The 24,755-nt window shown below is 39.9% G+C and overlaps 1 protein-coding gene across 3 annotated transcripts in view; it reads left to right on the top strand.

The window, feature by feature from the left end:
* Positions 1 to 24,362, top strand: part of Lrrc40 (leucine rich repeat containing 40) — a 42,420-nt gene extending 18,058 nt beyond the window's left edge. For 2 of the 3 annotated variants that reach the window (XM_027395204.2, XM_035450438.1), the window contains 8 exons: positions 1,487 to 1,574; positions 1,690 to 1,735; positions 9,802 to 9,910; positions 15,573 to 15,680; positions 19,123 to 19,233; positions 20,239 to 20,316; positions 21,046 to 21,231; positions 23,458 to 24,362. In XM_027395204.2, coding sequence (XP_027251005.1) covers positions 1,487 to 1,574; positions 1,690 to 1,735; positions 9,802 to 9,910; positions 15,573 to 15,680; positions 19,123 to 19,233; positions 20,239 to 20,316; positions 21,046 to 21,231; positions 23,458 to 23,563 — 832 coding nt within the window. In that variant the 3' untranslated portion in view covers positions 23,564 to 24,362. Of the gene's footprint in view, positions 1 to 1,486; positions 1,575 to 1,689; positions 1,736 to 9,801; positions 9,911 to 15,572; positions 15,681 to 19,122; positions 19,234 to 20,238; positions 20,317 to 21,045; positions 21,232 to 22,715; positions 22,791 to 23,457 lie in introns of all 3 variants that reach the window. The other variant, XM_027395205.2, reaches the window with a different exon arrangement.
* Positions 24,363 to 24,755: the final 393 nt, after the last annotated feature.

Raw genomic sequence — 24,755 nt, 5'->3', positions numbered from 1 at the left:
CATTTCAGAACTCTTAAGGGCTGTTTTGAATCTTTTTTGTGCATGGCTCCATCTCCAGATGCTTATTATCCATGCTTTGACAGAACAAATGCTTTATGTGTATCTGTTGGGCTTGGATGATGAAAATGGAATTGAGAGAAACATAAGTACTTGGGTGACAAAAGGATTTATGGTTAAAAAACTTAGACAGGACCAGGATTAGAGTGAAGCAAGTTAGCTGCCTGGTGCATACACAACCAAGAGTGTGATCATGCTCAGCACCAGGCAGCCCTGGGTTCTAGCAGCTGATCTGTAAACTAGGATGGTATGCTTGCCTGACAGGGGAGATACCATGATCACAGAGGTGCAGTGGCACTCGGGATGTCATGACCCTGGAGGTCTGAGTTCACACTTTCCCCTTCGAATAAATAAATAGATAGATAAATAAATAAGATGTTTAATTTCATGTGAAAGTTGTAGTGTATCATCCATACATCAGGAGGAAACAGTACACACACAGCTTTGGGAACCTAAATAGGGTCCAAGTAAAGAAGTCTTAAGGATTTAGGGCAGATAATCAGCTTTAATTGGTTCAGAGCCACCCACACACCATGAAGACACTGCCCTGAGTGCAAGCCCATTAAAGCAGACAGTTGATGGTAGCGAGTATGATGCTTTGGAAAGGGGTTTGTGGGTGGCCAGCTTTAAAATGACCTGTCGGTTTAGCTCAGTAATATTTGTCACAATTCTCTGTCCAATTTGTCGACTGCCGTGTGATGAAGCCTGTGATGTGGCTGCCTTGGCATTGCGGGGAAGGGGATGGAAGTGAGGGGAGATGTCTTTAGTAGCTGCTGGCTGACTATGTTGGAGTTGGAGAAGAGCAGAGTGAGATGGAAAGAATGGTGAAAAGTTACGGAACATGATGTTTAGAAAGGAATAGCCGGCAGATCTTAAGCAGCTGTTTGTGCCCTCCATACTTTGTAGCATGGGACTCCTCACTGCTGCTGGAGCTGATTGTCAGTAGATGACCAGCCTTCTCGTGCCCATTTTCCTCTGGGTGGCTGTTTCCTAGGTTGGTCTGGACTCATGTGAAAAGCAGGGAAGGAAAAACAGATTGTGAGGTACCACTGACTTAGAATCTTACACAGTGAGAGCCTGGAATTTGCTCTAGTTTTTTGGAGGTGTGCTTCTGTAATTGGGTGAAGTCTGATTTGTCCTTGGGCTGAGACTGCTCATGGCTGGTTGTGTCAGCATCCCTGTGTGAGCACTGGGCAGATGGAGCAGATGCTTTACAGTGCAAGTCCTTTAGCAGCTTTATACGAAGCTGGAAATGTATTTGCAGTCCCTTTGTGTGTTTATCATTTGAAGGGAAATATTTTAGGTCTATTCATGCCTCTTCCTTGAGATTATTACATGATATGTTGTTGTCATTTGTTACTTTATAGTCATGCCTTTAATTGAGTTAGACTTACCTGTAATGTTTCCCTGAAATCAATCTGTTCTATAGTCTGCCCTGCTCTTTGGGAAACCTTCATTTGAAATTCCTGGCACTAGAAGGAAATCCTCTAAGAACCATTCGAAGAGAAATTATAGCTGTAAGTACTATTAGAATTTAGCACCTTATTTTTAATTTAAAATTTAGATATACTTGTTGATGCACAAAACTTCCAAGTGTGTCTTGCTAACAGTGAGCCTCTCTCCACCTTTCAGAAAGGAACTCAAGAAGTCCTAAAATACCTGCGAAGCAAGATCAAAGGTACTGCCATTTCCTCCTGTGTGTTGAAGGAAAGTATAAAAAATGATGATGTTAATGGGACATAAACTTAAATGTTCTTTGGATATGGATATTAGAGGAGGAGTGCCTAGCATTTGTGGTTCAAGTTCTGTATTCATACAGGCTGACACATCTAAAAGTACTTGAGGGGCTGAAGAGAGGGCTCAGCAGTTAAGAGCACTTGCTGCTCATAGAGGACCCAAGTTTGTTTCCTACCATCTACGTGGCAGCTCACCACGGGAACCAATGCCATCTTCTGGCCTTTGCAGGCAGCAGGTATGCACATGGTACACATACATACATGCAGGCAAAATGCTTATATACATAAAATAAAAAAAAATTTTAAGTTCTTGAATTCAGCCAGGTGATGGTGGCGCACGTCTTTAATCCCAGCATTTGGGAGGCAGAGGCAGGAGGATCTCTGTGAGTTTGAAACCAGCCTAGTCTACAGAGCGAGTGCCAGAATAGGCTCCAAAGCTACACAGAGAAACCCTGGGGGGGGGGTTCTTGAATTCATTGTGATGCTGTGTCCTTTGGATTTGTGTTGAAAGCTATCAGTTATTAGGAGTCATTACAAAGTTTAATTTTTTCCTTTATTTTTTATTTTATGTGCATGGGTATTGCCTACATGTATGTATATACATGTGTGTATGCAATGGTTGCAGAGGTCAGAAAAGGGCTTGAGTTCTCTGGAAACTGGAGTTACAGATGGTTGTGAGCCATTGTGTGGGTTCTAAGAACTGAATCCAGGTCCTCTGCAAGAGCAGCCAGTGCTCCTGACTGAGTATCTCTTCAGCCCCTAAGGGAGTAATCTGGTGATTATATATCTAGTACTATAGCTCTGAAAAAGGAGTAAGCTTTACTTTGAAAAAACTTGTACCCTGGGTTCTGACTTGTGAGTATATGGGTAGGATTTCAGCGTCTCCTCTCCACTCATGGTAAACGTTATATATCAGAGCATTAACATACACCAAAGATGAGAGCTGTAAACGGAAGTTTCTGTCTCACTCATTCCCGCAGTTGTTTAATTTCAAATAAACATACTGAGTCTTATATGCATTGTAAACTACTTGGCCGATGGCTCAGGCTTCTTACTGGCTAGCTCTCTGCTAATTATTAACCCATTTCTATTAATCTATGTATTTCCACTTGGTCTTGGCTTACCAGTGATGCCTGGGCCTCTTGCTTTCTTGACAGCTACATGGCATCTTTCACTTAAGCCTCACTCTCTCCATTCCTCTTCCCAGAATTATCCCAATCTGGTTGTTCTGCCTGTACTTTCCGCCCAGCTGCAACCTACTTCTTTATTGGCTGAAACAGCTTCATTCATCAACAAACAAGAGAAACATGTATTCACAGCACATGGAAGGACGTCCCCCATCATCTCTTTTCTGTCTAAATAAAAAGGAAGGTCTTAACTTTAATGTAGTAAAATTATTTATCACAAAACAGTTATCAAACAAAAACTACAGTCAACAATATTTAAAATATTTAAAGAAAATATTGTATCATCTTACCTATCTTTGTGAGTCTAAAGTTTTTTATGTAACTTATCTTTTTATCATAACTAAGGAAAACCATAACCGTAAGTATCTGTTTTCAGCTCCATCAAAGACCTCAGAAACTCTACAATTGACTGACATCTCACTGCCTGAATAGTCACCCAAGGCATCCCTCTTCAGCCCATAAGCCCAGAATATCTGGCAGACTTTTTGATGAAGCAGGAACTTTGAAGGTCTTGTCCCTTGGCAAGTTCAGCAGTCACTTCTTTTTGTAACCTGCTTATCCAGTTTGGACAGTGTGCCGTCAAGCAATCCAAGCAAGAGTAGTTTCTTTTCCAAATGGCTATTCCTGCCATGTTGAAGGCAAACTCCACAAAGAGTTTCTTCAACGCCCATCTTCCTCTGACATAATTGGTGTTATCAGGAGCAGTTGTGTCTTATTGTCATGAAAAACCATAATAACCCATTTTAAATGTCATATTCTGTAGGACTTTGAAAAGTTTTGAAGAATACCTATCCATTTGAAATATATCTCTCTATATTTAGAAAACCTAACTATGTTTTGGCTATTATAGGAGACTATCTATAATTGCATTCAATTATACATTATATTTTAGAAGTTATATAAACACAATATGAAAACAAGAGTAGAAATATACATAAGCAAAATTGACCTTCAATTTGAATCAATAAATCAAAATCCATTCCAAGCCAGGCAGTGGTGGTACACACCTTTAAACCCAGCACTCAGGAGGCAGAGGCAGGTGGATCTCTGTGAGTTCAAGACCAGCCTGGTCTACAAGAGCCAGTTCCAGGACAGGTTCCAAAGCTACACAGAGAAAACCTGTCTCAAACCACCCCCCCCAAAAAAAAATCCATACCAATGTAAAGTATTTATTTCTATATCATATTCCCTTTTTTTTTTTCCCTTTGGAAAGAGATTGACTGTGATCCTCAATCATTTATAACCAACCCCGTTTAAATGAAAACAAACATTTATGAACAATGTTTGAGAATTTGGGTGTAGTTCTCTCCAAACTGCTTCCTGCTGTTTGGGGGTGCTGTCAATCCCAAGGGGATCCTGAGAAAACCCAGAAACCTGGTCAAATCCTGGCTGTAGTGGTCTGTGAGGTTGCATGGTCTCAGCTGTTTTGGATGTTGGATCACCTGGGCCACTGCTTCAGGGGGTCTTGCTTGATCAAACCATATTAGTATGGAAGGAATCCTCAGCTTTTCATCTTCCGTGGAAACAAAAGCAGAACTTCTTTTCCAAAGTAACATGTCTTTGGACTTAAATTTTGAAGCTACGGCATTTTCAAAATATATAGGTTGGATTAATCCAACAGCATTTATAATCAAATGTCTTTTAGCAGCTGTTACTCCTTCCTCAGCAATCAAACAATTGAAAGACAACACAATAACATACAGTATCCAGGCTCATATACTCACGGCATATGAAAAGACAATCCCCCATCAGAGAGCAATTTTTAACAATATACTAACTTTTTTTTTGTTTGAGACAGGGTCTCATGATGAAGTCCAGGCTGTCCTGGAACTTGCTATGTAGATGAGGCTGGCCTCCAACTCACAGAGAGCCTCTTGCCTCTGCTTCCCAAGTGCTGAGAATAAAGGCATCATTGCTAATTTCTTAATATCTTAATATATGTTACTGACAGTATGATGCATCTCAGCTTGTATTTCATGTTCATTATTTTGATGTAAATGTATGTGGGTCACATGCATCCCATGTACATGTGTGGCGGTCAGATCAGAGGACAGCTTTTGGGAGTTAGTTCTCTTCTTCTACCATGTTAGTTCTAGGGATCAAACTCAGGTTATCAGGCTTGTTAACCTGCTGAGTCATCTTGCCTGCCCCAAAGACTGGTGTTTTTCGTTTGTTTTCTTGGGTGCTTGGCTTTACATTTTTACTGATTTGGTTACTATGTGTAGAAGGGGAAGCTGTTATATTGAGATCATAAGTGACTTTCAGGACTGTTCTCTCCTTTCAACTTTACATGGATTCCTGGTATGGTCAACAAGTTTGTGTCATAGGCTCTTCTTACCCATTGATCCCTCTCACCAGCCCTCAAATTTTTATAGAATAAGAAAAAAACAAGTCTTGGCATATTGGTGCATATCTGGGAATGTATCACTTGGGGCAATTAGGGCCAGTTGAAAGTCCTCCCTCCCTGCACAGTGCCTTCCTGGATATGTATGAAGCCAAGCTGTGCTTCTTGAGGACTTGTCTCAAAAACAAAAAGACACATGAACTTCACAGAGATACTAATTACATACATATGTTTCTGTTAAACAACTTCTATTCATCTGTGAACAAAGAAGCCACATACACAGCTTTATTCTTCCAGAAACCACATAAGCAGACAAGCTGAGAGTTGGAGCACACCTTTAATCCAAGCACTCAGGAGGCAGAGGCAGAGGCAGAGGCAGACAGATCTCTCTGAGTTCAAGGCCAGCCTGCTCTGCACAGTGAGTTCTAGGCCAGTCAGGCCTACACAGTGAGATCCTGTATTTTGTTTTCAATGGATTGCTGTGGCAAATACCATGTATTGCATGGCATAAGCGAGAGAGTTCACTGCTGATGTTTTAGAGGTTGAAGCCAAGCCTGGGGCAATTGACTTAAGGATTTCTGGATTCATTTTGTGAACACAGTATAACCTGAATTACTAGAAATAGGTTTGGGATGCAGAAGAGGGCTAGTGTTACAGAATTTTCGAACAAGATGGAGGAAGAAGACTGTGAACCAAGGAATGTGTGTGTCTTCTAAAAGCTGGGAAGGGAAGGAAACAAATTCTCCCCTTGTAAGAAGGCAGCTCCTTTCCCTCTAATCTACCCAGACCCATCTTAGAATTGAGAAGGACTGTCCTCCAGAGTTTACTTTAAACGACTGCCTTCAGGTGAGCACTGGTCATGCATAAATGAAGTCCTGGGCCTGATCCTAAGTTCTGTAGGACATTCATAATCAATGAAAACAAATGCCCCTTCAGTTTATGAAGGTTTGTTAAAGTAACCACAGAGAACTCCCCCACAAGTTGGCAGTAAATGGTGCAGTTTGTGTCCTGTTTTCAGTTGCATTGCAGGCTTGTGCTTATGAGCAGTATTTGAGCCACTATCATATTCCCAGGCTTAGGGCAGAGCAGACCAGCCATGCTTTCTCACTGTGTAATTTTGATGTTTTCTACTCCCAGTGCCTGATACTGTTATAGTCAGAACACAGAAGCATTGTAACAGTTCGTGGGGATGGGGGAGCAATGGTGCCCACCTTTAATCCCAGCACTTAGGAGGCAGAGGCAGTTGGATCTCTGTGAGTTCAAGGCTAGCCTGATCTATAGATTGAGTTCCAGGTCAGCCAGAGCTATATAGTGAGTCCCTGTGTCGGAATAACAACAATAAAAACAACAGCTAAATAGTTTATGGGGTAAATGAGTAAATCTGTCATAGTGAGGTCTAGACATGGGATTAATACTACCTTTGCATTACTGACTTTATTTAGTTTTTCTTTTTGGTGATTGAAAAAAAAAATCCCTCCTTCTTAGACCTCTCAGAAAAACAACTATCCATTTTCCTTTCAGCAGAGGATAGATAATAAATCAAACACTGACACTGTCTTCAAAGTGAAATAGGTTTGCAAAGCTGGCAAATTTTCTTCAGTTCTTTCTGATAAGAACCTGCAGTTTCTGACTTCCTTCCCAGCTCCCTCACAGCATTGTTGGCCTGTCTAGATTGCATGGGTTTCCACTCCTCCCATGAAAATATGCTTTCTGCCTGTGTCTGACACTGTGTGCCCTGCAGCCAGCATGCTCTTTTGGTCTGTTCTTTGAGTTCATCTTCCTTTGCCCTTCTGTCTCACCAAATGAATGACTGGAAATAACTTCGGATGTTTTTCCCTCTAGATTTACAGGACTCCTCTTTTCGACCGTGTTCCTCTCACCACTTGCACTTTTTTGTTTTTTTTTTACATAAAGTATAAGTCCCATTTTATTTTTTTCAAGTTTTTTTTTCCTAATGTCTTTATAAAGCTGCCTTGTTTACATGGCTTTTTGGAGGTTGTGGTGCAGCACCAGCAGGCCTAAATCCTGGCAGGGTGTTTGGTCTTTCCGGGCTTCATGAGATAATTCCTGACTGCCTTGCTATGAATGGCATAGCTCATGCAGCCATGCAGCTTGACATAAGAGTTTGGGAAGTGCCTAAGTGTTAAAAGACACTTCCTTCAGATATGTCCCTGACAGCATCAGCCTCAACATTGTTTGTTTGTTTTTGGGACAGGGTTTCTCTGTGTATCTTTGGCTGTCCAGATACCCAGTCTGTAGACCAGCCTGACACTCACATCCACCTGGCTCTGCCTCCTGATTGCTGGCATTAAAGGTGAGCACCACCACCCCTTGCTGTGAATGACTAACTTTTTAAGTCTTGTCCTCAGGCATGCACCAGGCACAGTTTGTGCATCGAATTGTCTGTACATGGCTGCAGCCTTTTTATTTTATTTTTTTTTAACCAGACTGAAATCCACTCAGACTGCATCCCCTCCCTCTGACTCTCCCAAAGTGAAAGAAGGCCACAGCCCTTTTTGACATGACAAATTGTTTCTTTTTTTCTTTTTTTCTTTCTTTTTTTTTTGTTAATCTTGGAGCCAAGACCCAAAAGAGCGCCATTAGCACTTTTAACAACTTTATCTCCCTGGAAACTTAGTTCTTTGTTTCTTCTATTGTGAAATTTTATTCATTGTTTTCATTTAGTGGGTCTTTTCAATTTGAAAATTTTAAAGTTTTTTTTTTCTCTCTTTTTCCTGCACAGGGTTTAAAACAAAATGTAAAGATACATAGTAAAATTGAATATATTTTTCACATTCTGTAAGGTTTTTTTTTCTTAATGATTTCATACTATGCCTTTTCTTATGAAATTTTGGCAATATATTACATATTTTTTACAATAGTATGAGCAGGGACTGGAAAGATTGCTCAGTGGTTAAGAGCACTGGCAGCTTTTCCAGAGGATCAGGGTTCCATTTCAGGCAATCACATGGTGGCTCACAGCTGTAATTCTGCTCCCTGGGGATCTGGCGCCCTCTTTTGGACTCTGACAGTATTGTATGCAGGCAAAATACACATTAAAAATTAAAATTAAAGAATTTAAAATTATATAAAGGAATATGACCAAACTGCTAGAGAAGTTTTAAATAACAAAGCATTTAATTCATAATTCTTTTATTTCTGTTGATGCTATCATTTGTTCTATTTTCATGAGTAAAGTATGTTGTGTTTGCATGGGGCATAATTGTTTAACCATTTTATCAAAGTAGATACTGTTGATTTGCAGTAATGTACATACATATATACATTTTAATTCTTGGATAATGAGTAATTGATATACCTAATGCAAGAGAAATGCACTTGCTTTTCTAGCATATTTCTCAGGTATTTTCCTAGGATGACTCTGGGCTGACACAAAGTCAATGACACTGCTAATTCTTTGGGTTGTTATGTGTGTTTTATGTTGTTGATGTGTTCTTACTATGTAACTCAAGCTGACTTTGGCAGGAAAGCACCTGCCTCCAACTCTGGGGAGGTTAAACATCTTCACCACCTGGTTTAGCTGTTTTTTGTTTTTTTAATTGAAATGGGGTCTCCTTGCATATTTAGGCCTTCAGTTCTTCCTGTAGCTGAGTATGGCCTGGGGCTCTGGGAAGCTCTGGGTTTGCAGCCCTGACCCCCACAACCCTCTGCTTTGCTTTCTTCTCCCTTTTCCACATAGGAGTGAACTTGGAGACATCCCATCCTCTCAATTTGTTATTTCTGGGTTTCTGAGTCTTGAGGAAACCATTTCTTAACCACTGAGCCACCTTTCCAGCACCAACAAAACCATGTCTTCCCATGTGTAGGCTTCTGTGTTGCTGCCACTGCTGTGCCTCTTATTGCTTTTTCTGTAGGATGGCTGTTGTTTCTGCTTGGTAAGGTAGTTGACTGTGTGAGTATATGCACATAGCAGGAAAACATCTTGGTGCTTGCCTATAAAGCATCCTAATTGTATAATATCCAAAAGTTTACATTGTACAAATTGCCAGATCTTAAATGGTTGGAAATAATTAGCTTTATTGTATCCTAAAAGAAAAGATGGAAAGATAGGTACAATATTTGGTGGACATTTGAGGGAAACAGTGTTTTTTGATGTTGGCAGGGTCTTTCCACTGGGCCATATTTTGCTGAAGAGAAAGGATTTCTTGTTAGATGCTGTAGTTGTTTTATGAATATTCTTTCTAAAGAAATAGCTAACTTTCCCTGGAGTGGGATGATTTTAGGTGATATGGGTGGGCATATCACCCATATCACCTGCAGAAACCACACTGCAGAACTTTATTTACTATTAATATGTTCTTAAATAAGGTCTGAGTTACTGGGAATAAAATATATGACTGGGTACCATATTATCAAAACTATCTAGAAATCATGGACACTTTTCTTACATGTTGTTAACAATTTAAAGGTAGCTTTGTAACAGTAATATTCACTTTATATAACTATTCTTTTCCAGATGATGGGACCAGTCAAAATGATTCTGTTCCTGAGACTGCCATGACGCTACCAAGTGAATCCAGAGTCAACATCCATGCTATAGTCACTCTAAAGCTGCTAGACTACAGGTATGCAGTCTGCCTTAGTTACTGTTCTACTGCTATGACAAAACACCATGACCAAGGCTCCTTATAAAACAGAGCATTTAATGTGGGGTTCACAGTTATGCTCATGGTTGCAGAGAGTTAGAGTCTACAACCATCATGGTAGGTAGCATGGCAGCAAGCAGGCAGGCATAGTGCTAGAGCAACATGAAGCAGAGAGAGAGAGTGCTAACTGGCTAACTGGAATGGTGTGGGCTTTTGAAACTTCAGAGCACACACACACACACACACACACACACACACACTAGTGATACACCTTTTCCAATAAGTTCATAACTCCTAATCCTTCCCAAACAGTTCCACCAGCTATGGACCAAGCATTCAAATACATGACTCTATGTAGTCTCATTCAAACCATCACACAGTCCATGTGCATAACATTGAAGATGTATGCAGTGTCCCTGCTGTGGTCACACTAAAGCTACCAAGTACAGATACATTGTCCATCTGCACAGCATTGCAAGGCCCATAGGAAGCTTTTGAAAGACAGTCCTTTAGAGAAAGTACAGCTAGTGAGAAGGTAGTTCATCATGGGTCAGATTCCCATTTGCAGGTTCCTCAGAATTTGAAAGTGGACTCAAAGGGATCGTGAGTCAGAGGGGTAGAGTGCCTGAGAATGTAGAAAAGGTGTTGTGGGAAGGAGGAAGTTACACTAGTACAGGGAAATTAAAGGAGGGCACACGAGGAGAAAGAACTTGTTCCCTGGGCCTTGTTAGAATGTTATTTTAGAATGTATTGGGGGATTTTTCTTACCCACCCATCAGTGACCGAATAACCAACATGAAGCCTTAACTATAAATGCTTGGCTGGTAGCTCAGGCTGGTTACTAGCTGACTCTTACATTTCAATTAGCTCAGGCTGGTTACTAGCTGACTCTCACATTTCAATTAGCTCAGGCTGGTTACTAGCTGACTCTTACATTTCAATTAGCTCAGGCTGGTTACTAGCTGACTCTCACACTTCAGTTAGCCCATATTTCTAGTCTGCCTTCTGCCACTTGGCTTATGGCTAGCCACCTCATTTTCTAAGTGCCCTGCTTCCTGTTGTCTGGCCAGCATCTCCTCCGGCTCCACCCTTCTCTTTCCCATCATCCTTAGTTTGGTTGTCCTGCCTATACTTGCTGCCTTTCTACTGCCGGTCCACTTTTTATTAGAACAATTCGAGTGACAAATCTTTACAGTGTACAGGAGGGTTATTCACAGCGTTTCCTCCTTTTTATGTAATTAAAAAGGAAGATTTTAATTTTAACATAGTAAAATTATATACAACAAAAACAGTTTCTAAGTAAGAATTATAGTTACCATATCCAGTCCATTTGTATTTGGCAAATTTAGAGAAAATATTTTGTTATCTAAGTTTTGTGAGCCTTAAGTGTTTTATCTAATTTACCTTTTATTATAAGGAAGGAAAACTTTAACTATGACTATCTAGTCTTCAACTGTCAGAGACCCCAAAAGGGTGAAATGTTACCTAACAACAGGGACATCTGGCTGCATGGACAGTCACCCAGAGTTCCTTTCTAATGTTGGGGCATCCCACTCTGGCCTACAGGCTTAGTATATCTGACAGACATTTCTGAGAAGCAGGGAATTTTGGAGGACTGTCCTACCTGGCAAAGTTTGGCAGTTGCTTTCTTTTGCGTCCTGCTGGTCCAGTTTGGACAGTATACTATCAGCAATTGAGGCAAAGGCAGTTTCTTTGTCAAAATGGCTAGCTTTTGCCATAAAGAAAACAAGCTCCATATGGAGTTGCTTTGATGCCCATCATCTTCTCTGAAATAGTTTGGTGCTGCCAGGAGCAGATGTGTCTCATTGACATGAAAAGTCTTAGGTTATTAAACATATTAAATGCCATATTCTGTAGGTTTTTGGAGTGTATATATTTGTCTAAATATATCTGTGTATGACCTTGAAAACATGCCTAATATGACATGTTTTGACTATTATAGACGACTATTAATCTGTATTTCTTTTTTTTTTTTTTTTTTTTTTTTTTTTTTTGAGACAGGGTTTCTCTGTGTAGCTTTAGAGCCTGTCCTGGAACTTGCTTTGTAGACCAGGCTGGCTTTGAACTCATAGAGGTCTGCTCGCCTCTGCCTCCTGAATTCTGGGATTAAAGGCGTGCACCGCCACTGCCCAGCTAATCTGTATTTCTTAATTATACATTACATTTTTATATGAGCTACATAATCACAATACCCTAAACAAAAGTTGAAACATACATGCAGCATTATGAAATTAACCTTAAATTTGTATTAATAAACCAAAATCTATACCATTGTAAAGTATTTTGAGATTAATGGTTGTTTTTTTGGATTAAAATAGATGCAATAATTTATCCTTTTATCTCATCATTTCTATATCACATCCACTTTTTTTTCCTTTAGAAAGAGATTTTTTAATTTAACTCTTTTGCTTAGCTTTTTTTTTTAATATGACCAATAACAACTTGTAACCAACCCCCTTTAAATGATAGCAAACATCCATAACCCATCTTTTAGGAATATGGGAGTTGTTTTTTTCTAGACTGCTTCCTGTTGTCTGGGGGCACTGGCATCTTTGGGGGACCTTGAGAAAATTGGGGTAACTTGTTAAGTCATGTCTGGAGTGTTGTGTGAGTCTGGGTCATCTCTGCCAGCAGCCTTGAAGCTGCTCTGGATGCTGGATCATCTGGGCCATTTGTTTTTATTGGTGTCTGGTCCCCTTGCTCTGAAAATACACAAACTTTTAAAGGTAACATCCATATCTCTATTAATACAAGTATAGACTGCATTATATATACACAAGTCAACCAAAGATGATTTTTTGTTTTATGTTTGAGCAGATAAAATATATGCCACGTGTCTTGTGTTTTTCTTGGTTTATGTCTTTATGTTTGTAACCATGATTTTCAGGGGATCTTCCTTGATCAGACCTGATCATCTCTAACTTTGAATGAATACACAACCTTTCAATTCCTGTGGAAATAAAATCATAACCTCTTCCCTAAAGTAACATATCTTTTGACTTCCATTTTGAAGTCAAGACATTTTAAAAATATATACGTTGGTTTAAACCAGCAGCTTTTATAATCCAGTGTCTTTTAGCGGCGATCACTCCTCTGTCAGCAATCACACAATTCAAAGACTACACAATAACATACATTATCCATACTCTCTGTGTATTTTCCAAATTTATGTGGCTTTTTTATATACTACTTTATTCCCTTTTTGAGGGCTTTTATCATTTTAAAGTTAGTTTTTAATCTATGTCTGTATATACTCTCCATCTTCTCTCTCCCCAAGCCAATGTATATTTTTAAACACACTAAACCTGTTCAGAGGCTTTTTTCTGATCTGGGTCTGTCTTTACTACATTTCTATAATCTTTTCTGTTTTCATGAGCAAAACTTAAACCCACTATGTTGCTTAGTCAATGGCATGCTGGCAGGGATCACTCTGGAGGTACTTGCGCCAGCATCTCAAGCCCACAGGTAGTGGCTGAGAGACATGTCATTGTGTTGGCAGGCATGAGTGACATAAGACTAGGAAGCTGCAGTTGGCTCCATTTTTGTGTATTTAGAACCTTTTTAAAGCTTTCTCAGTTCTTATGTGGATATAGGTGTCCGATGTTTAGGCGCCACATGTAGGCAGATGTTTTTGTCCTGGCTGCCAGTTCCCAAGTAACCATGCAGACTTCATATTAATTATAAATGCTCAGCCAATGACTTAGGCTTGTCTCCAGCCAGCTCTTTCAACTTAAATGAACCCATGTCTGTGCATCTATGTGTTGCCATGTGGCTTGTGGCTTTACCTAACCTGCGGCATGCCTTGCTCCTTCTGCGTCTCTTGTGACTCTTCTGACTCTGCCCTTCTTCCTCCCAGAATTCTTCTAGTCTGGCTGTCCTGCTCAGCTGTAGGCCAGTCAGCTCTTTATTAGCCAGTGAGACTAGTACATATTTACAATGTAAAAAGATTGTTCCACAGCAAGAATATTTTATTTTGTGTGCATGGATGTTTTACCTTCATGTATGTCTGTGCATGACATAATGCCTGGTGCTTGAGGAGGCCAAAAGAGGTGTCAGATCTCCCAGAACTGGAGGTATAGAAGGTTGTGAGCTACCATGTGGGTGCTGGAAATCAAACCTGGATGCGCTGGAACCTCAACCAGTGCCCTTAACCACTGAGCCGTCTCTTCAGCTCTCTGTTTTGTGAGGTTTTCATTAGAGGATGCAGAGCTGCCCTTGTTGGGAATGAGGTGGACTTAGTGTAAAAAGCAGCATTCTATCTTTCTGGGTAGTGTCTGGGAGACAGGTGGCTGCTGAGGTCCTTTCATTCTCTTTGACTCAAAACAATATCAGTTGCAAAAAAATAAGAGAAAGACAGGTAGATTAATGTTAACATTTTATTACAAGAATATGAGTGACAGTTTGGTATTTAAGTTCTCAAATTCACTAACTAGATTTAAAGAAAATTTTATGTTTGGGGGTGAATCTGTTCAATAAGAAACTATCATTTAGTTGATGAAAGCTTGACTAACAAGTAGTTTTGAGAAGTGATTACCTCATGTTTGTGAATGGAACTGAGGTGATGTCTCATAGTTGCACTGCATTCTGGGAATACAGTAACACTGAAGCACTGACCATGTTTATGTACAGAGTAAGGGAAAGCACTGAGTTCCTGAGTGCACTGTGGAAATGGTCAGATTAGGGAAAGGAGCTGAATAACCCTATTGGTCAGGTACTTCTGTTGTGACATCTGAGGGTGAGCAATGCTGTCAACCCTTTGCTCATACTCTTTCTTGTGTGCTGTTATAGCAGAGAGATGAAGGGTACAGATTCCAGACTGATAACTATTCTTTAAAGAGTCTATAAGCTGTCATGTGGCTCCTCAATCATAATGTGTTGGTAGGAACCCTCTCAACAGTGAAGACCTCCATTCACGTTTTTCTTACTCCACCCTTTAATGTGCGGGGTAACTACTAAGCCACCCCACCGAGGTTAGATACCCCTGTACCTATTCTGTATCCCTTTAATCATATCACACACACACACACACACACACACACACACACACACACACACGCACACGCACGCATATGTATGTATGTATGTATGTATGTATGTATGTATGTATGTATGTATCATAAGCCATGACATAAATATCAAAGGCTATTCTTGTTCTTCAGATTCTAATCCCACAGCAGGGGCAAGCTGCAAAGCTCAACAGTGTGGCAGCACGAATAGTTAGCGTCAGCCTGTCTCCTGCCACACACTAGCGGAACAAGAAGGCATGTAGGTGATTACATGAAACTAACTTAGTACAGTGTTGCACTTGTTATTCTCCAGTCATCAAAGCTGACAAATCTTACAAGGCTTTAAGGAAATCTTGGTTTTAAAATCGGATTTAGTTCCAATTATAGGCCCAGCAGTGGGCCATGTATTCTCTTAAGTTTTCTGGATTTTCAGTGTGTATCTGTTTTTGTTCGTGTGACTGAGCATGAGCAGAGCATACTGACCTCACAGAACTCATCAGCTACCGTAAACATTTTGGTAAAATCTATAAAGGACTTTAGAAATAGGAAATAGTGATTACATATTTTTTGGACTGTTGAGAATGTTTTATTTTTTTGAACTGCTTTTTACTTAGTGATAAACAAGCAACCTTGATTCCTGATGACGTATTTGATGCCGCAAAAAGCAATACCATCATTTCTGTCAACTTCAGTAAGAATCAGCTGTGTGAGATTCCAAAAAGGTAGGATCTCTTGATGATGCACTGTTCAGGTTGGCCTTGTTTTTGTCAGTTGCATCTTGGAAAGCGGGTATTAGTTTCCTGAACTGTTAGAGGGGGGCTGCAAACTGTAGTTCCACTGCTCTGAGAGATGCACAGGATCTTAAATTTCCCTACTTTATGCTGTAAACTTGGGAAATGGTTGTTAGAATCATTAACTCTAAAATTGCTAGTCTTGTATAATGAAGTATGACAGGGAGAATCATGAGAGACCACCCAGTACCAGCCCACCGCAGGGAAGAGTGGTTCCGCTTGGAGGCTTATCAATACAGCTGAGTGTACTGTGTCTCTGTTAGCCAGTTTGACCCTGGTCTGTCCAGCATACCATGTGTATCTGAGATCAAATCAGATGTCCTTCCAGCCCTTCAACAAAATGATCCAGACGATGGATGAGTCTCCTTTTATAATGGGCTGTCTTACTTCAAGACTGATATCCCAAGTGTTCTCTGTAAATAAGACACATTTTATAGTTTGCCCTTTTAAACATCTGAAGATCTTGGCAATTCTATCAAAGCCATTCAATGTTTTGACCATCAGCCTTGGTGGTGTCATCTGTTCCCTGTGTTTTGTCTTTTTCTGTCTGTTTTTCTTGAGGTTTCCATATGTCTACTAATAACATCACAGTTAACTGGCTAAGGGAATAAAGAGATGCTATTGGCTTCACTCTATCCACTCACTTAGGTTTTCTCCCTGTTTGAGCCCAGTCTGGTTCCTTTGCAGTGTACTGTTCTCTTAACAGGGATCCTCGATTTTTTTTAAGGAGCATCTTTCAGAAAGCCAAAGAAGACATAGCACAGACTGCCTTGCTCTAGAGTGCTTCTAATCCACTCTCCTCTCTTACACTTGAAATTTATAAGTCATAATGGATATTCATAAAATACTGGATTAAATGGAAGGACATGGCATACAGTCACATCAGTAATATAGATGTTAACTTCGTGACATTTATCTTAAACTATTTGGATTTTTTTTGTTGTTTTTTCGAGATAGGGTTTCTCTGTGTAGCTTTGGAGCCTATCCTGGCACTCGCTCTGGAGACCAGGCTGGCCTTGAACTTGCAGAGATCCGCCTGCCTCTGCCTCCCCAGTGCTGGGATTAAAGGTGTGTGCCACCAACGCCCAGCGCTATTTGGAATTTTATGTGTAAATTTTTTCTCAAATGTTTTATTTACTATATGTATTTCCCAATTTTTTTTTGCATTTCCCTATTTCCTAAGTAATATTTTTAAAGTCTAACTTAGCTATGTACTAGGTTACTTATAGCAGTAAATAAAACATACTGTTTCTTTAGGCTAAATTTCCAGAGAAATTACTGTGTTTAGGGTGATGACACTGGATGCACATCGATCCAATAACTTTTTAAAAGATTGCCAATTGCACATTGAAGCTCATTTCCTCTCTACATCTTTAGCACCAGCTGTGAGGTCTTCTGTTCTGATTCCTTTGCTAATGTAATGGGCAAAAAAATTGTTTGTTGTAATTTAATTTTTCTTGGCAAGTTATATCAATTGTATAATTAAATTGACTAAACTTGATTAGGCTTAGTTAGAGATGTTTAACCCTTCCTCTTTGACCTAAGCTGCTTAGGGGTAAAACTTGCCAAACCTAGAAACTGGCTTCAGATCTTCCTTTAATCACAATTCGATTCCATGATAATTCATATAACAAATATTATTAAAAAGTTAGTATGTCACTGGGCGTTGGTGGCGCACGCCTTTAATCCCAGCACTCAAGAGGCAGAGGCAGAGGCAGAGGCAGGCGGATCTCTGTGGGTTTGAGGCCAGCCTGGTCTCCAGCGCGAGTGCCAGGATAGGCTCCAAAGCTATACAGAGAAACCCTGTCTCGAAAAACCACAAAAAAGAAAAAAAAGTTAGTATGTCAAATTAAAAAGAATATGTCATGTGTATGGGTGTTTTACCTGGAATCACTTGAATGTCTGGTGCCTGTGGAGGACGAAGAATGTGATGGGTGCTCTGATGTAGTTACAGATGGTTATGAGTCACTATGAGGGGACTGGGAATCAAATCTGGGTCCTCTAAAAGAGCAGCCAGTATTCTTAATGACTGAGCTAGCTCTCTGATCCCTAAAAATGTTTTGAAGTGCTTGCATATAAGTAGTATGTTGTCTGTCTAAAATGCTCTGCTATTAGTGTCTAACAATGTATTTTATGAAGTCAGTTCACTGCAAGAAGAAAGTATTACAGTATAGTAGCCACCTTGGTCTGGTTTTTTCTCTTTTGTGTCATAATTAGGTTTATAGCAAGTCGACCCGTAGTCTGTAAGATTAAGATATCTTTATTCAGATAAACACCAGCCAAACACAAGCCAGAGCGTGCTGGGGCAGCAAGGCAGCCAGGTCAGAGAGAAGGGGCCCCGTGTGACTTGCAACCCCTTAAAAACCCATCACGCATCATCCTGACCTCACCTGTCATGCACACCTGTAGCCAGCCCGTAGGAGGAGTGGTTACGGTGTCTCACTACAATTCCCCTTTTAGTCTAAAAGAGGATTAAAACTTAATAGTGTAAAGTATCCAAAATTGACACTCATAAACACCATTCTGTTATGATAAATCTTTCTGTCAAAAGCCACCAGAGCCCTACCGCCAGCTGCCTGAGTTCTGCTGCCGAGTTAGGGCCCCAATTAATACACAGAGACTTACATTAGGTACAGGTACTGTTTGGCCAATAAGGCAGCAAGTTAGGCAGGACTAGGAGTCAAGGAGGATTCTGGGAAATGTAGTAAAAAGTGATGATCCAGGAAGGATGATCCTGAGAGACTCAAACATAAACAAGGAAGAAGGAAGTGGGCCCCTTCTCTCTTCCTCCAGAGTCACCACATGATCCCGGGATGAGGACACCAATGGAAGGCGTCCAATAAGATAAGTCTTATAAAATATATAGATTTATGATAATTAAGACTGAGCTAACAGATGAGAATCCTAGTCGTTGGCCAAGCAGCATTTGTACCTAATATAAGTCTCTCTGTATCAATTGGGGCCCTAACTCGGCGGCAGAACTCAGGCAGCTGGCAGAAAGTGCCCACGTGACCATAGGGTTCTGGTGGCTTTTGGCAGAAAGATTTATTGTAACATAGGTTAAATACATTATCAATGTTTTTTTTTTTTTTTTTTTTTTTTTTTTTTTTTTTTTTTTTTGTAGTTAGACTTCACTATTCATTTACTGTCAGATTGAAGCCTTGCACAGATCACTGTAAGGTTTTGGGGTTTTGGGTGTTTTTGTTTGTTTGTTTTTTTAACTTTTAGTTTTGTTGAACAGCCAGTCTCTGAAGTTTTTTTGTGAGGAACTGAGATCCTGAAAGCCATGGCAAGTGGAAGGGATGTTGTTCTTTCTCCTATGATTGTTTCAGTTTTGAATCTGTACTAACATTTAAAATTGTTTCTGTTTCAGGATTATTGAGCTGAAAGAGATGGTATCAGATGTCAACCTCAGTTTTAACAAGCTTTCCTTTATATCCCAGGAATTTTGCTTGCTTCAGAAATTGACATTTTTAGATTTAAGGTACTTGACAATACTGTTACCTGACACCTTAAAAATTATGATTCATTTTTGAGTTTTTATATTGTATTTTCATTGGTGAGTATGGAATCTGGTTTTCAGTGTATTGACTATTTTAGTTATTTAGGTATTTTAACCAGTCTGTCATTGTAAGTAGTTTATAACTTAGATCTGAGATAAAATTATCTAAAACATTCTTAATCAACGTATTCTTTAGATTCATGCCTAAGTGAAATGACAGTTAATGGAAAATGTCTTCTTCGTGTTGTTTGTTTATGAAGTAGACAATGTAGACAGACCAACACTCTCCTTTGCTGCTCCCCTGAGGAGCCCGCTTGCTTCCCATTGGGACATTAAATAGACAGAAGTCAAGCAGAGGAACCCTGACTGAGCAGAGACAGATCCTGCCTATGCTTGTTGGGAATGATAGCAAGCTTGATTTAAACAAATGCAGTGAGAAACTGAAAGCTCAGAGTGACACCAATGTGTGGCTGTTGCAAGCTGTGTTTCTGTTGCCTGGAAGCCTCAGGCAAAGTTAGCAGGAGTACTCTGGCTGGCATGAAGGACAGTTGAGGCAGGAGGGTTTGCCTGCACCAAGTATGGAGCTTTTTCCTGCTCTGGCGTTTCAGAGTCTAAAGCTGGTGGAACAGAGGGAAGGGAGGTCCCATGGCTGTTGTCGTTCTGTGTGTGTATCCCAGGCTTTTGTGTATATGTCTCTCCTTGTAACTGTTCTGAAGTCTCTATGAGAAGGATTACATTTGCTTACATGTCTGACAGCAGAAAGACTAGAGGAAAGAGAAGGACATCTGTGGGCTGTGCATAGAAAAGGAAGAATGCCGGAGGGTGGCTTCAGCCCCTAAAACACGTTGAGCCACACTTCTTAGGGTCCCTAAAATGATCAGATTAGTAAGAATTGACAAGTACATTTGTGTTTTTTTTTAATTCCTCCTGAGTTTTAAACTTGTAAGTTTTCAAATTTTAAAAATCATGCTTTGATTTTCAATTTAGGAATAATTTTTTAAATTCTTTGCCCGAAGAGATGTCATCACTGACAAAACTGCAAACAATCAATCTTTCTTTTAACAGGTAAGAAAACATGTGGGAGGGGAGTCTGCTAAATAAGAAACATTTAGTTCTACCATATCTCGCTAGCAGATCTTATTTTTATTTCATTCTACTGAATGTACTGTTGCTTAGAATTCTTATGATCAGTGCTGAGCTGGTTGTAGTTGTTACTCCTTCCACCACTCTGAGAAACTCAGTCTGGAAGGAACACAAAGGTCTGACTAATTGTGGGTGTTGTAGGGGAACGATGGAGAGCTTTTGAGATGCCTTGAGGTAAACACCGAAAAGCAGATGTTAGCCAGGAACACCATCTCTGGCACCTGGCGGTTTGGTCTGGTCAGTGAAGCCAGTGTCTATGACAGTTGTTCATCTTTAAAAGAACACAGAGTGCCTTTGTCTGGAAGCCTCAGGCAAACAAAGGAAAAAAAAAAAAACACCTCACATTTTACTTAATTAGAAGTGATTAATAATAAATAAACGTAAATTAAGAAAGAGTACCCTCCTGAGGGTGGCCTTCAGAGACCCAGAGAGATGTCACACCCATGAGTGGGTGACTTAGCCTCAACTTTTGTTTGATTTTTTACAATCAATAGTACCTTGTATGTCTGCTGAATATATATTCCAAAGGTAGTTTCTTATTTTCTGGAAAAATTGAATATAGGACTTAAACCACACTTAAGATCATCCATTTTTAAGAGTGATTTGGCTTCTAGCCCATTACACAGAGGTGTCCTGTTTGTATCTTGATAGATTCAAAGTGCTGCCTGCAGTTCTGTATCACATTCCCACATTAGAAGCAGTTCTCATCAGCAACAATCAGGTTGGCTCCGTGGACCCTCAGAAGGTGAAACTGATGGAAAACCTGAGCACTCTGGACCTTCAGAACAATGACCTCCTGCAGGTTCCCCCAGAGCTCGGAAACTGTGTGCAGCTACGGTAACTTCCCTCCTCGAGGGCTTCCAATTGATTTGTTGATTGCTTTTTTCCTTGCAGGAAATTGAAATAAGAGACTTAATACCTTGTAACAATAGTAGTTAATCAGTGTGTGTGTGTGTGTGTGTGTGTGTGTGTGTGTGTGTGTGTGTGTGTGTGTGTGTGTGTGTGTGTGTGTGTGTGTGTGTGTGTGTGTGTGTGTGTTGTCATTTGGGGCAAAGGGCAGCAAGATCTGACCCTCCTTAGCCTTGCTCAGGATTTCTGAGTCCGTTTACAGAGCACCTAGCTCCTCTGCTCTCCTCACTTGCTTCTCCCTCAGCCCCTTCTCAGCTCTCAACCGTGACCAGTTTGGTCTCCCCTTTGAAGCCGACCCTCTTCTCCACACAGAATTAATCCCAGTGTGCTTTGGGGTCCATCTCTTCCATTTTTTTAAATTTTTTTAATCCGGGGTGAGGGAAGGGAGAGGGAGAAGGGACTTACATGTGAAACAAGCTTGTTCCCTAACTTGAACTAATAAAAAAAAAAAATTAATCCAAAAATCAGTTGTAATAAAGCTTCAGCTATCCTAAGCTCCTAATGAATGCTGGTTAAGCAAACAGAAGAGGGGTATGAGGTGTCAGCTAAAAGCTGCTTCATCCTGGGATACCACTTGTCAGTTTTTGGCTGTTCACATTGCCGGGGTGGCCCTGGTCCCTCAATTCTAGTGAATTGTAGAAAACAAATACAGTTGCTTATATTTGTAAAACAAGCCTCAGTGTTGTGTAGTTAGAAACCCCATCAGTATGAAACACATTAATTTATTACTTCCTCATGAATATGCAGCTATAATTTATGCCTGAAAGAAACTTAGCATGTTTTTCTGTAGGTACATTTGTACCCATGAAAACTAAACAGCATTTTAGAATCGTTATGTGAAGGCTGTTTAATTTATTTATCATTTTGGTTTTTCGAGACAGGGTTTCTCTGTGTGGCTTTGGAGCCTATCCTGGCACTCGCTCTGGAGACCAGGCTGGCCTTGAACTCACAGAGATCCGCCTGCCTCTGCCTCTCGAGTGCTGGTATTAAAGGCGTGTGCCACCAACTCCCGGCTAATATATTTATCTTATATTATTTTTATGTTAGCTTTTGAAACAAGAATCTCACTATATTGCCCAGCCTAGACTTACTTGAGCTCCATACCTGCCTGCCTTAGTTCCTAAATGCTGCCTTAGTTCCTAAATGCTGTGGTAAGCAATTTTGAACATTAAAACCATAAGCCAAAAGTACAAAAATTTGCAGACCGTAGCACTGAGTAGGCCCCAGGAAGGATGCCTGATTGCAGTGCGATTATAAGATGTCCTGTGATTTCATGGGACTCATGCCCTTGAGTGGCATCAGTTTTCTCCAATTCTGGGCATAGCTTCAAATCCAGTAATTTGGGGTTACAGACAGTTTTGGAGTGGGTAGATCTACACCGTGAGAATCAACTGCAATTCTTTATTTTGTAGAAGCTTAGTTAAGTGTTTACAAGAATCCCCAAGTAACATGGGCATACTTGAAGAAATGTAAATGAGCCTTATAATGTGAGTGCCTTTGATTTTTGTTTACATAAAAATTTGGTTATTAAAGTCTTTTGATCGAATGCATTTCATTAATCCATAAGGAAACAAAAGAACCTGCCTTTAACTCATAAATTTTGCCTTATTTCCAAACATGGAAGTAGACTTTGTATGTGTTCCTCTGGTCTGGGGAGGGAGCGCAGATGTGTGAAAGAACCTACTGGGGTATAAAGTGAGCTGTGACTGCGGTGTCCTTGGCATGGATCCTTGTCAGTTTGTTCATTCTCTTGCTTAAATCTATTTTATTATTTCATGTGTGGTCATGTAAAATTGAGAGTAATTCAAATCACAGACCCATCATTTAGCAGCTGTTTATTCTAGATAGGCCTCTTTCTTCCCAGATTTGTCTTTCCATCTTTAGCATAGAAATATTAATGATACCTGTACCATAAATCTGTTAAAACCAACGGAGTCAGTGAATGTGCCTTTTATGTGAGTCACCCTGTGCTGTTAGACATTGTGATAATTCCAGCTGTCCCCATGTTTAGTTGTATTTGTAAGAGACACATAAGGAAAAATACGCATTTATAAAATTGCAAATGATGGTTTTATTTCATGAAAAGAGAATCACTAATAGAAATGCTTAATTTTCTTGGTTTTTTTTTTTTTTTTTTTTTTTTTTTTCATTTAGAACACTACTGCTAGATGGAAATCCATTCCGAGTTCCTCGAGCGGCCATATTAATGAAGGGCACAGCTGCTGTGCTGGAGTATTTGAGAGACAGAATTCCTGCCTGAGGATAGCTGACATCTTATTCTGGTGGTCATTCTGGATAGAAGAGAGTCAGCCTCCAGCGACTGCTGTGTTCCCGGTGTCACTGTATTCACTCTCACTAAATGTTTACAGTTTGTGAAGTTTTTCAAACTCATCCCTTGTGACATTGAAAGAACTTTTTATTTCATGGGATTTAATATTTCATAATAATAAGGCAGCCATCTATTTAGATCTGGATTCCTCCCGGTTACTTTTTATTTTCCAAATAATGTGAACTGAGCAAGACTGTATTACGTGTAAGCCAGCAAATTTTACTAAAGTATTATTCTTTGGCATTTAAAAGAAAATCAGACTTTTCATTCCCCAGGTTAGGACTTGCTGTGTGGTCAGTGTCAATGCATGTTTATGTGTAGGATTTTGGCTTTTAATTTTTTTAAACTTCTACATGTGTGGGCATCCTTTATTCCGGCCTGGTACTTCTTATTTCCAACAACATGGTTCCCAAATCTGCTTACAGCCTGATTAAAGCTAGACTGTCAGTTTTACAGTGATTTTTCTAAAAGGGAATTAGTTATATACAAGCTTGATTTAATAAAAACCAAATATAAACATTGTTGTTTACACTGAAATTATCAAAAGCAGGTTTATGAGCTCTTCTGGCTCACCATATGATTGTGTCAAGAAGCCAGTTCAGAAGTAACGTGTGTCGGGGCGGAGGTAGACAACTTACAGGTGGTTGAGGTTGTTGATGTTAGGAAAAGTCGGTGCTAATCAAGATACATGCTTCATGTCCATAATAAAAGTTACGTTTTTAAGATATCAGTACAGTGTTTTTTGTTTGTTTTAAAAAGAAACACCTTTTTCGTGTCGTAGCTCTTTAGCTCACAATCTGCTTCCATAGTAAACCAGACACTGTGTAATAAGGTGATGTTTTATTATTTATACAATAAAGAGACTTATGTTATTCAAAACACTTTTTTTTAAATACTGAAAAATTTGAGTACAACAGAACCTAAAAAATGGCTCTGCTATACACCGCACAGCGCTGTTATCTGTACAAAGCGCATCTGCAGATGCTCCCAGACCTCACCCTACCCTTAACCCATAGTGTTAGAGCATAAGACACAGCTGGAGAGCATAGATCACACTTGCAAAGTCACTGGCTTGGCAAAGTTGAAATACAGGTTAGTGGAACTTTGCACATAAAATTAAACA

The sequence above is a fragment of the Cricetulus griseus genome, assembly GCF_003668045.3.
Source record: "Cricetulus griseus strain 17A/GY chromosome 1 unlocalized genomic scaffold, alternate assembly CriGri-PICRH-1.0 chr1_0, whole genome shotgun sequence".
Classification (NCBI taxonomy): Eukaryota; Metazoa; Chordata; class Mammalia; order Rodentia; family Cricetidae; genus Cricetulus; species Cricetulus griseus.
This window is presented reverse-complemented; position numbering and strand designations above follow the sequence as displayed.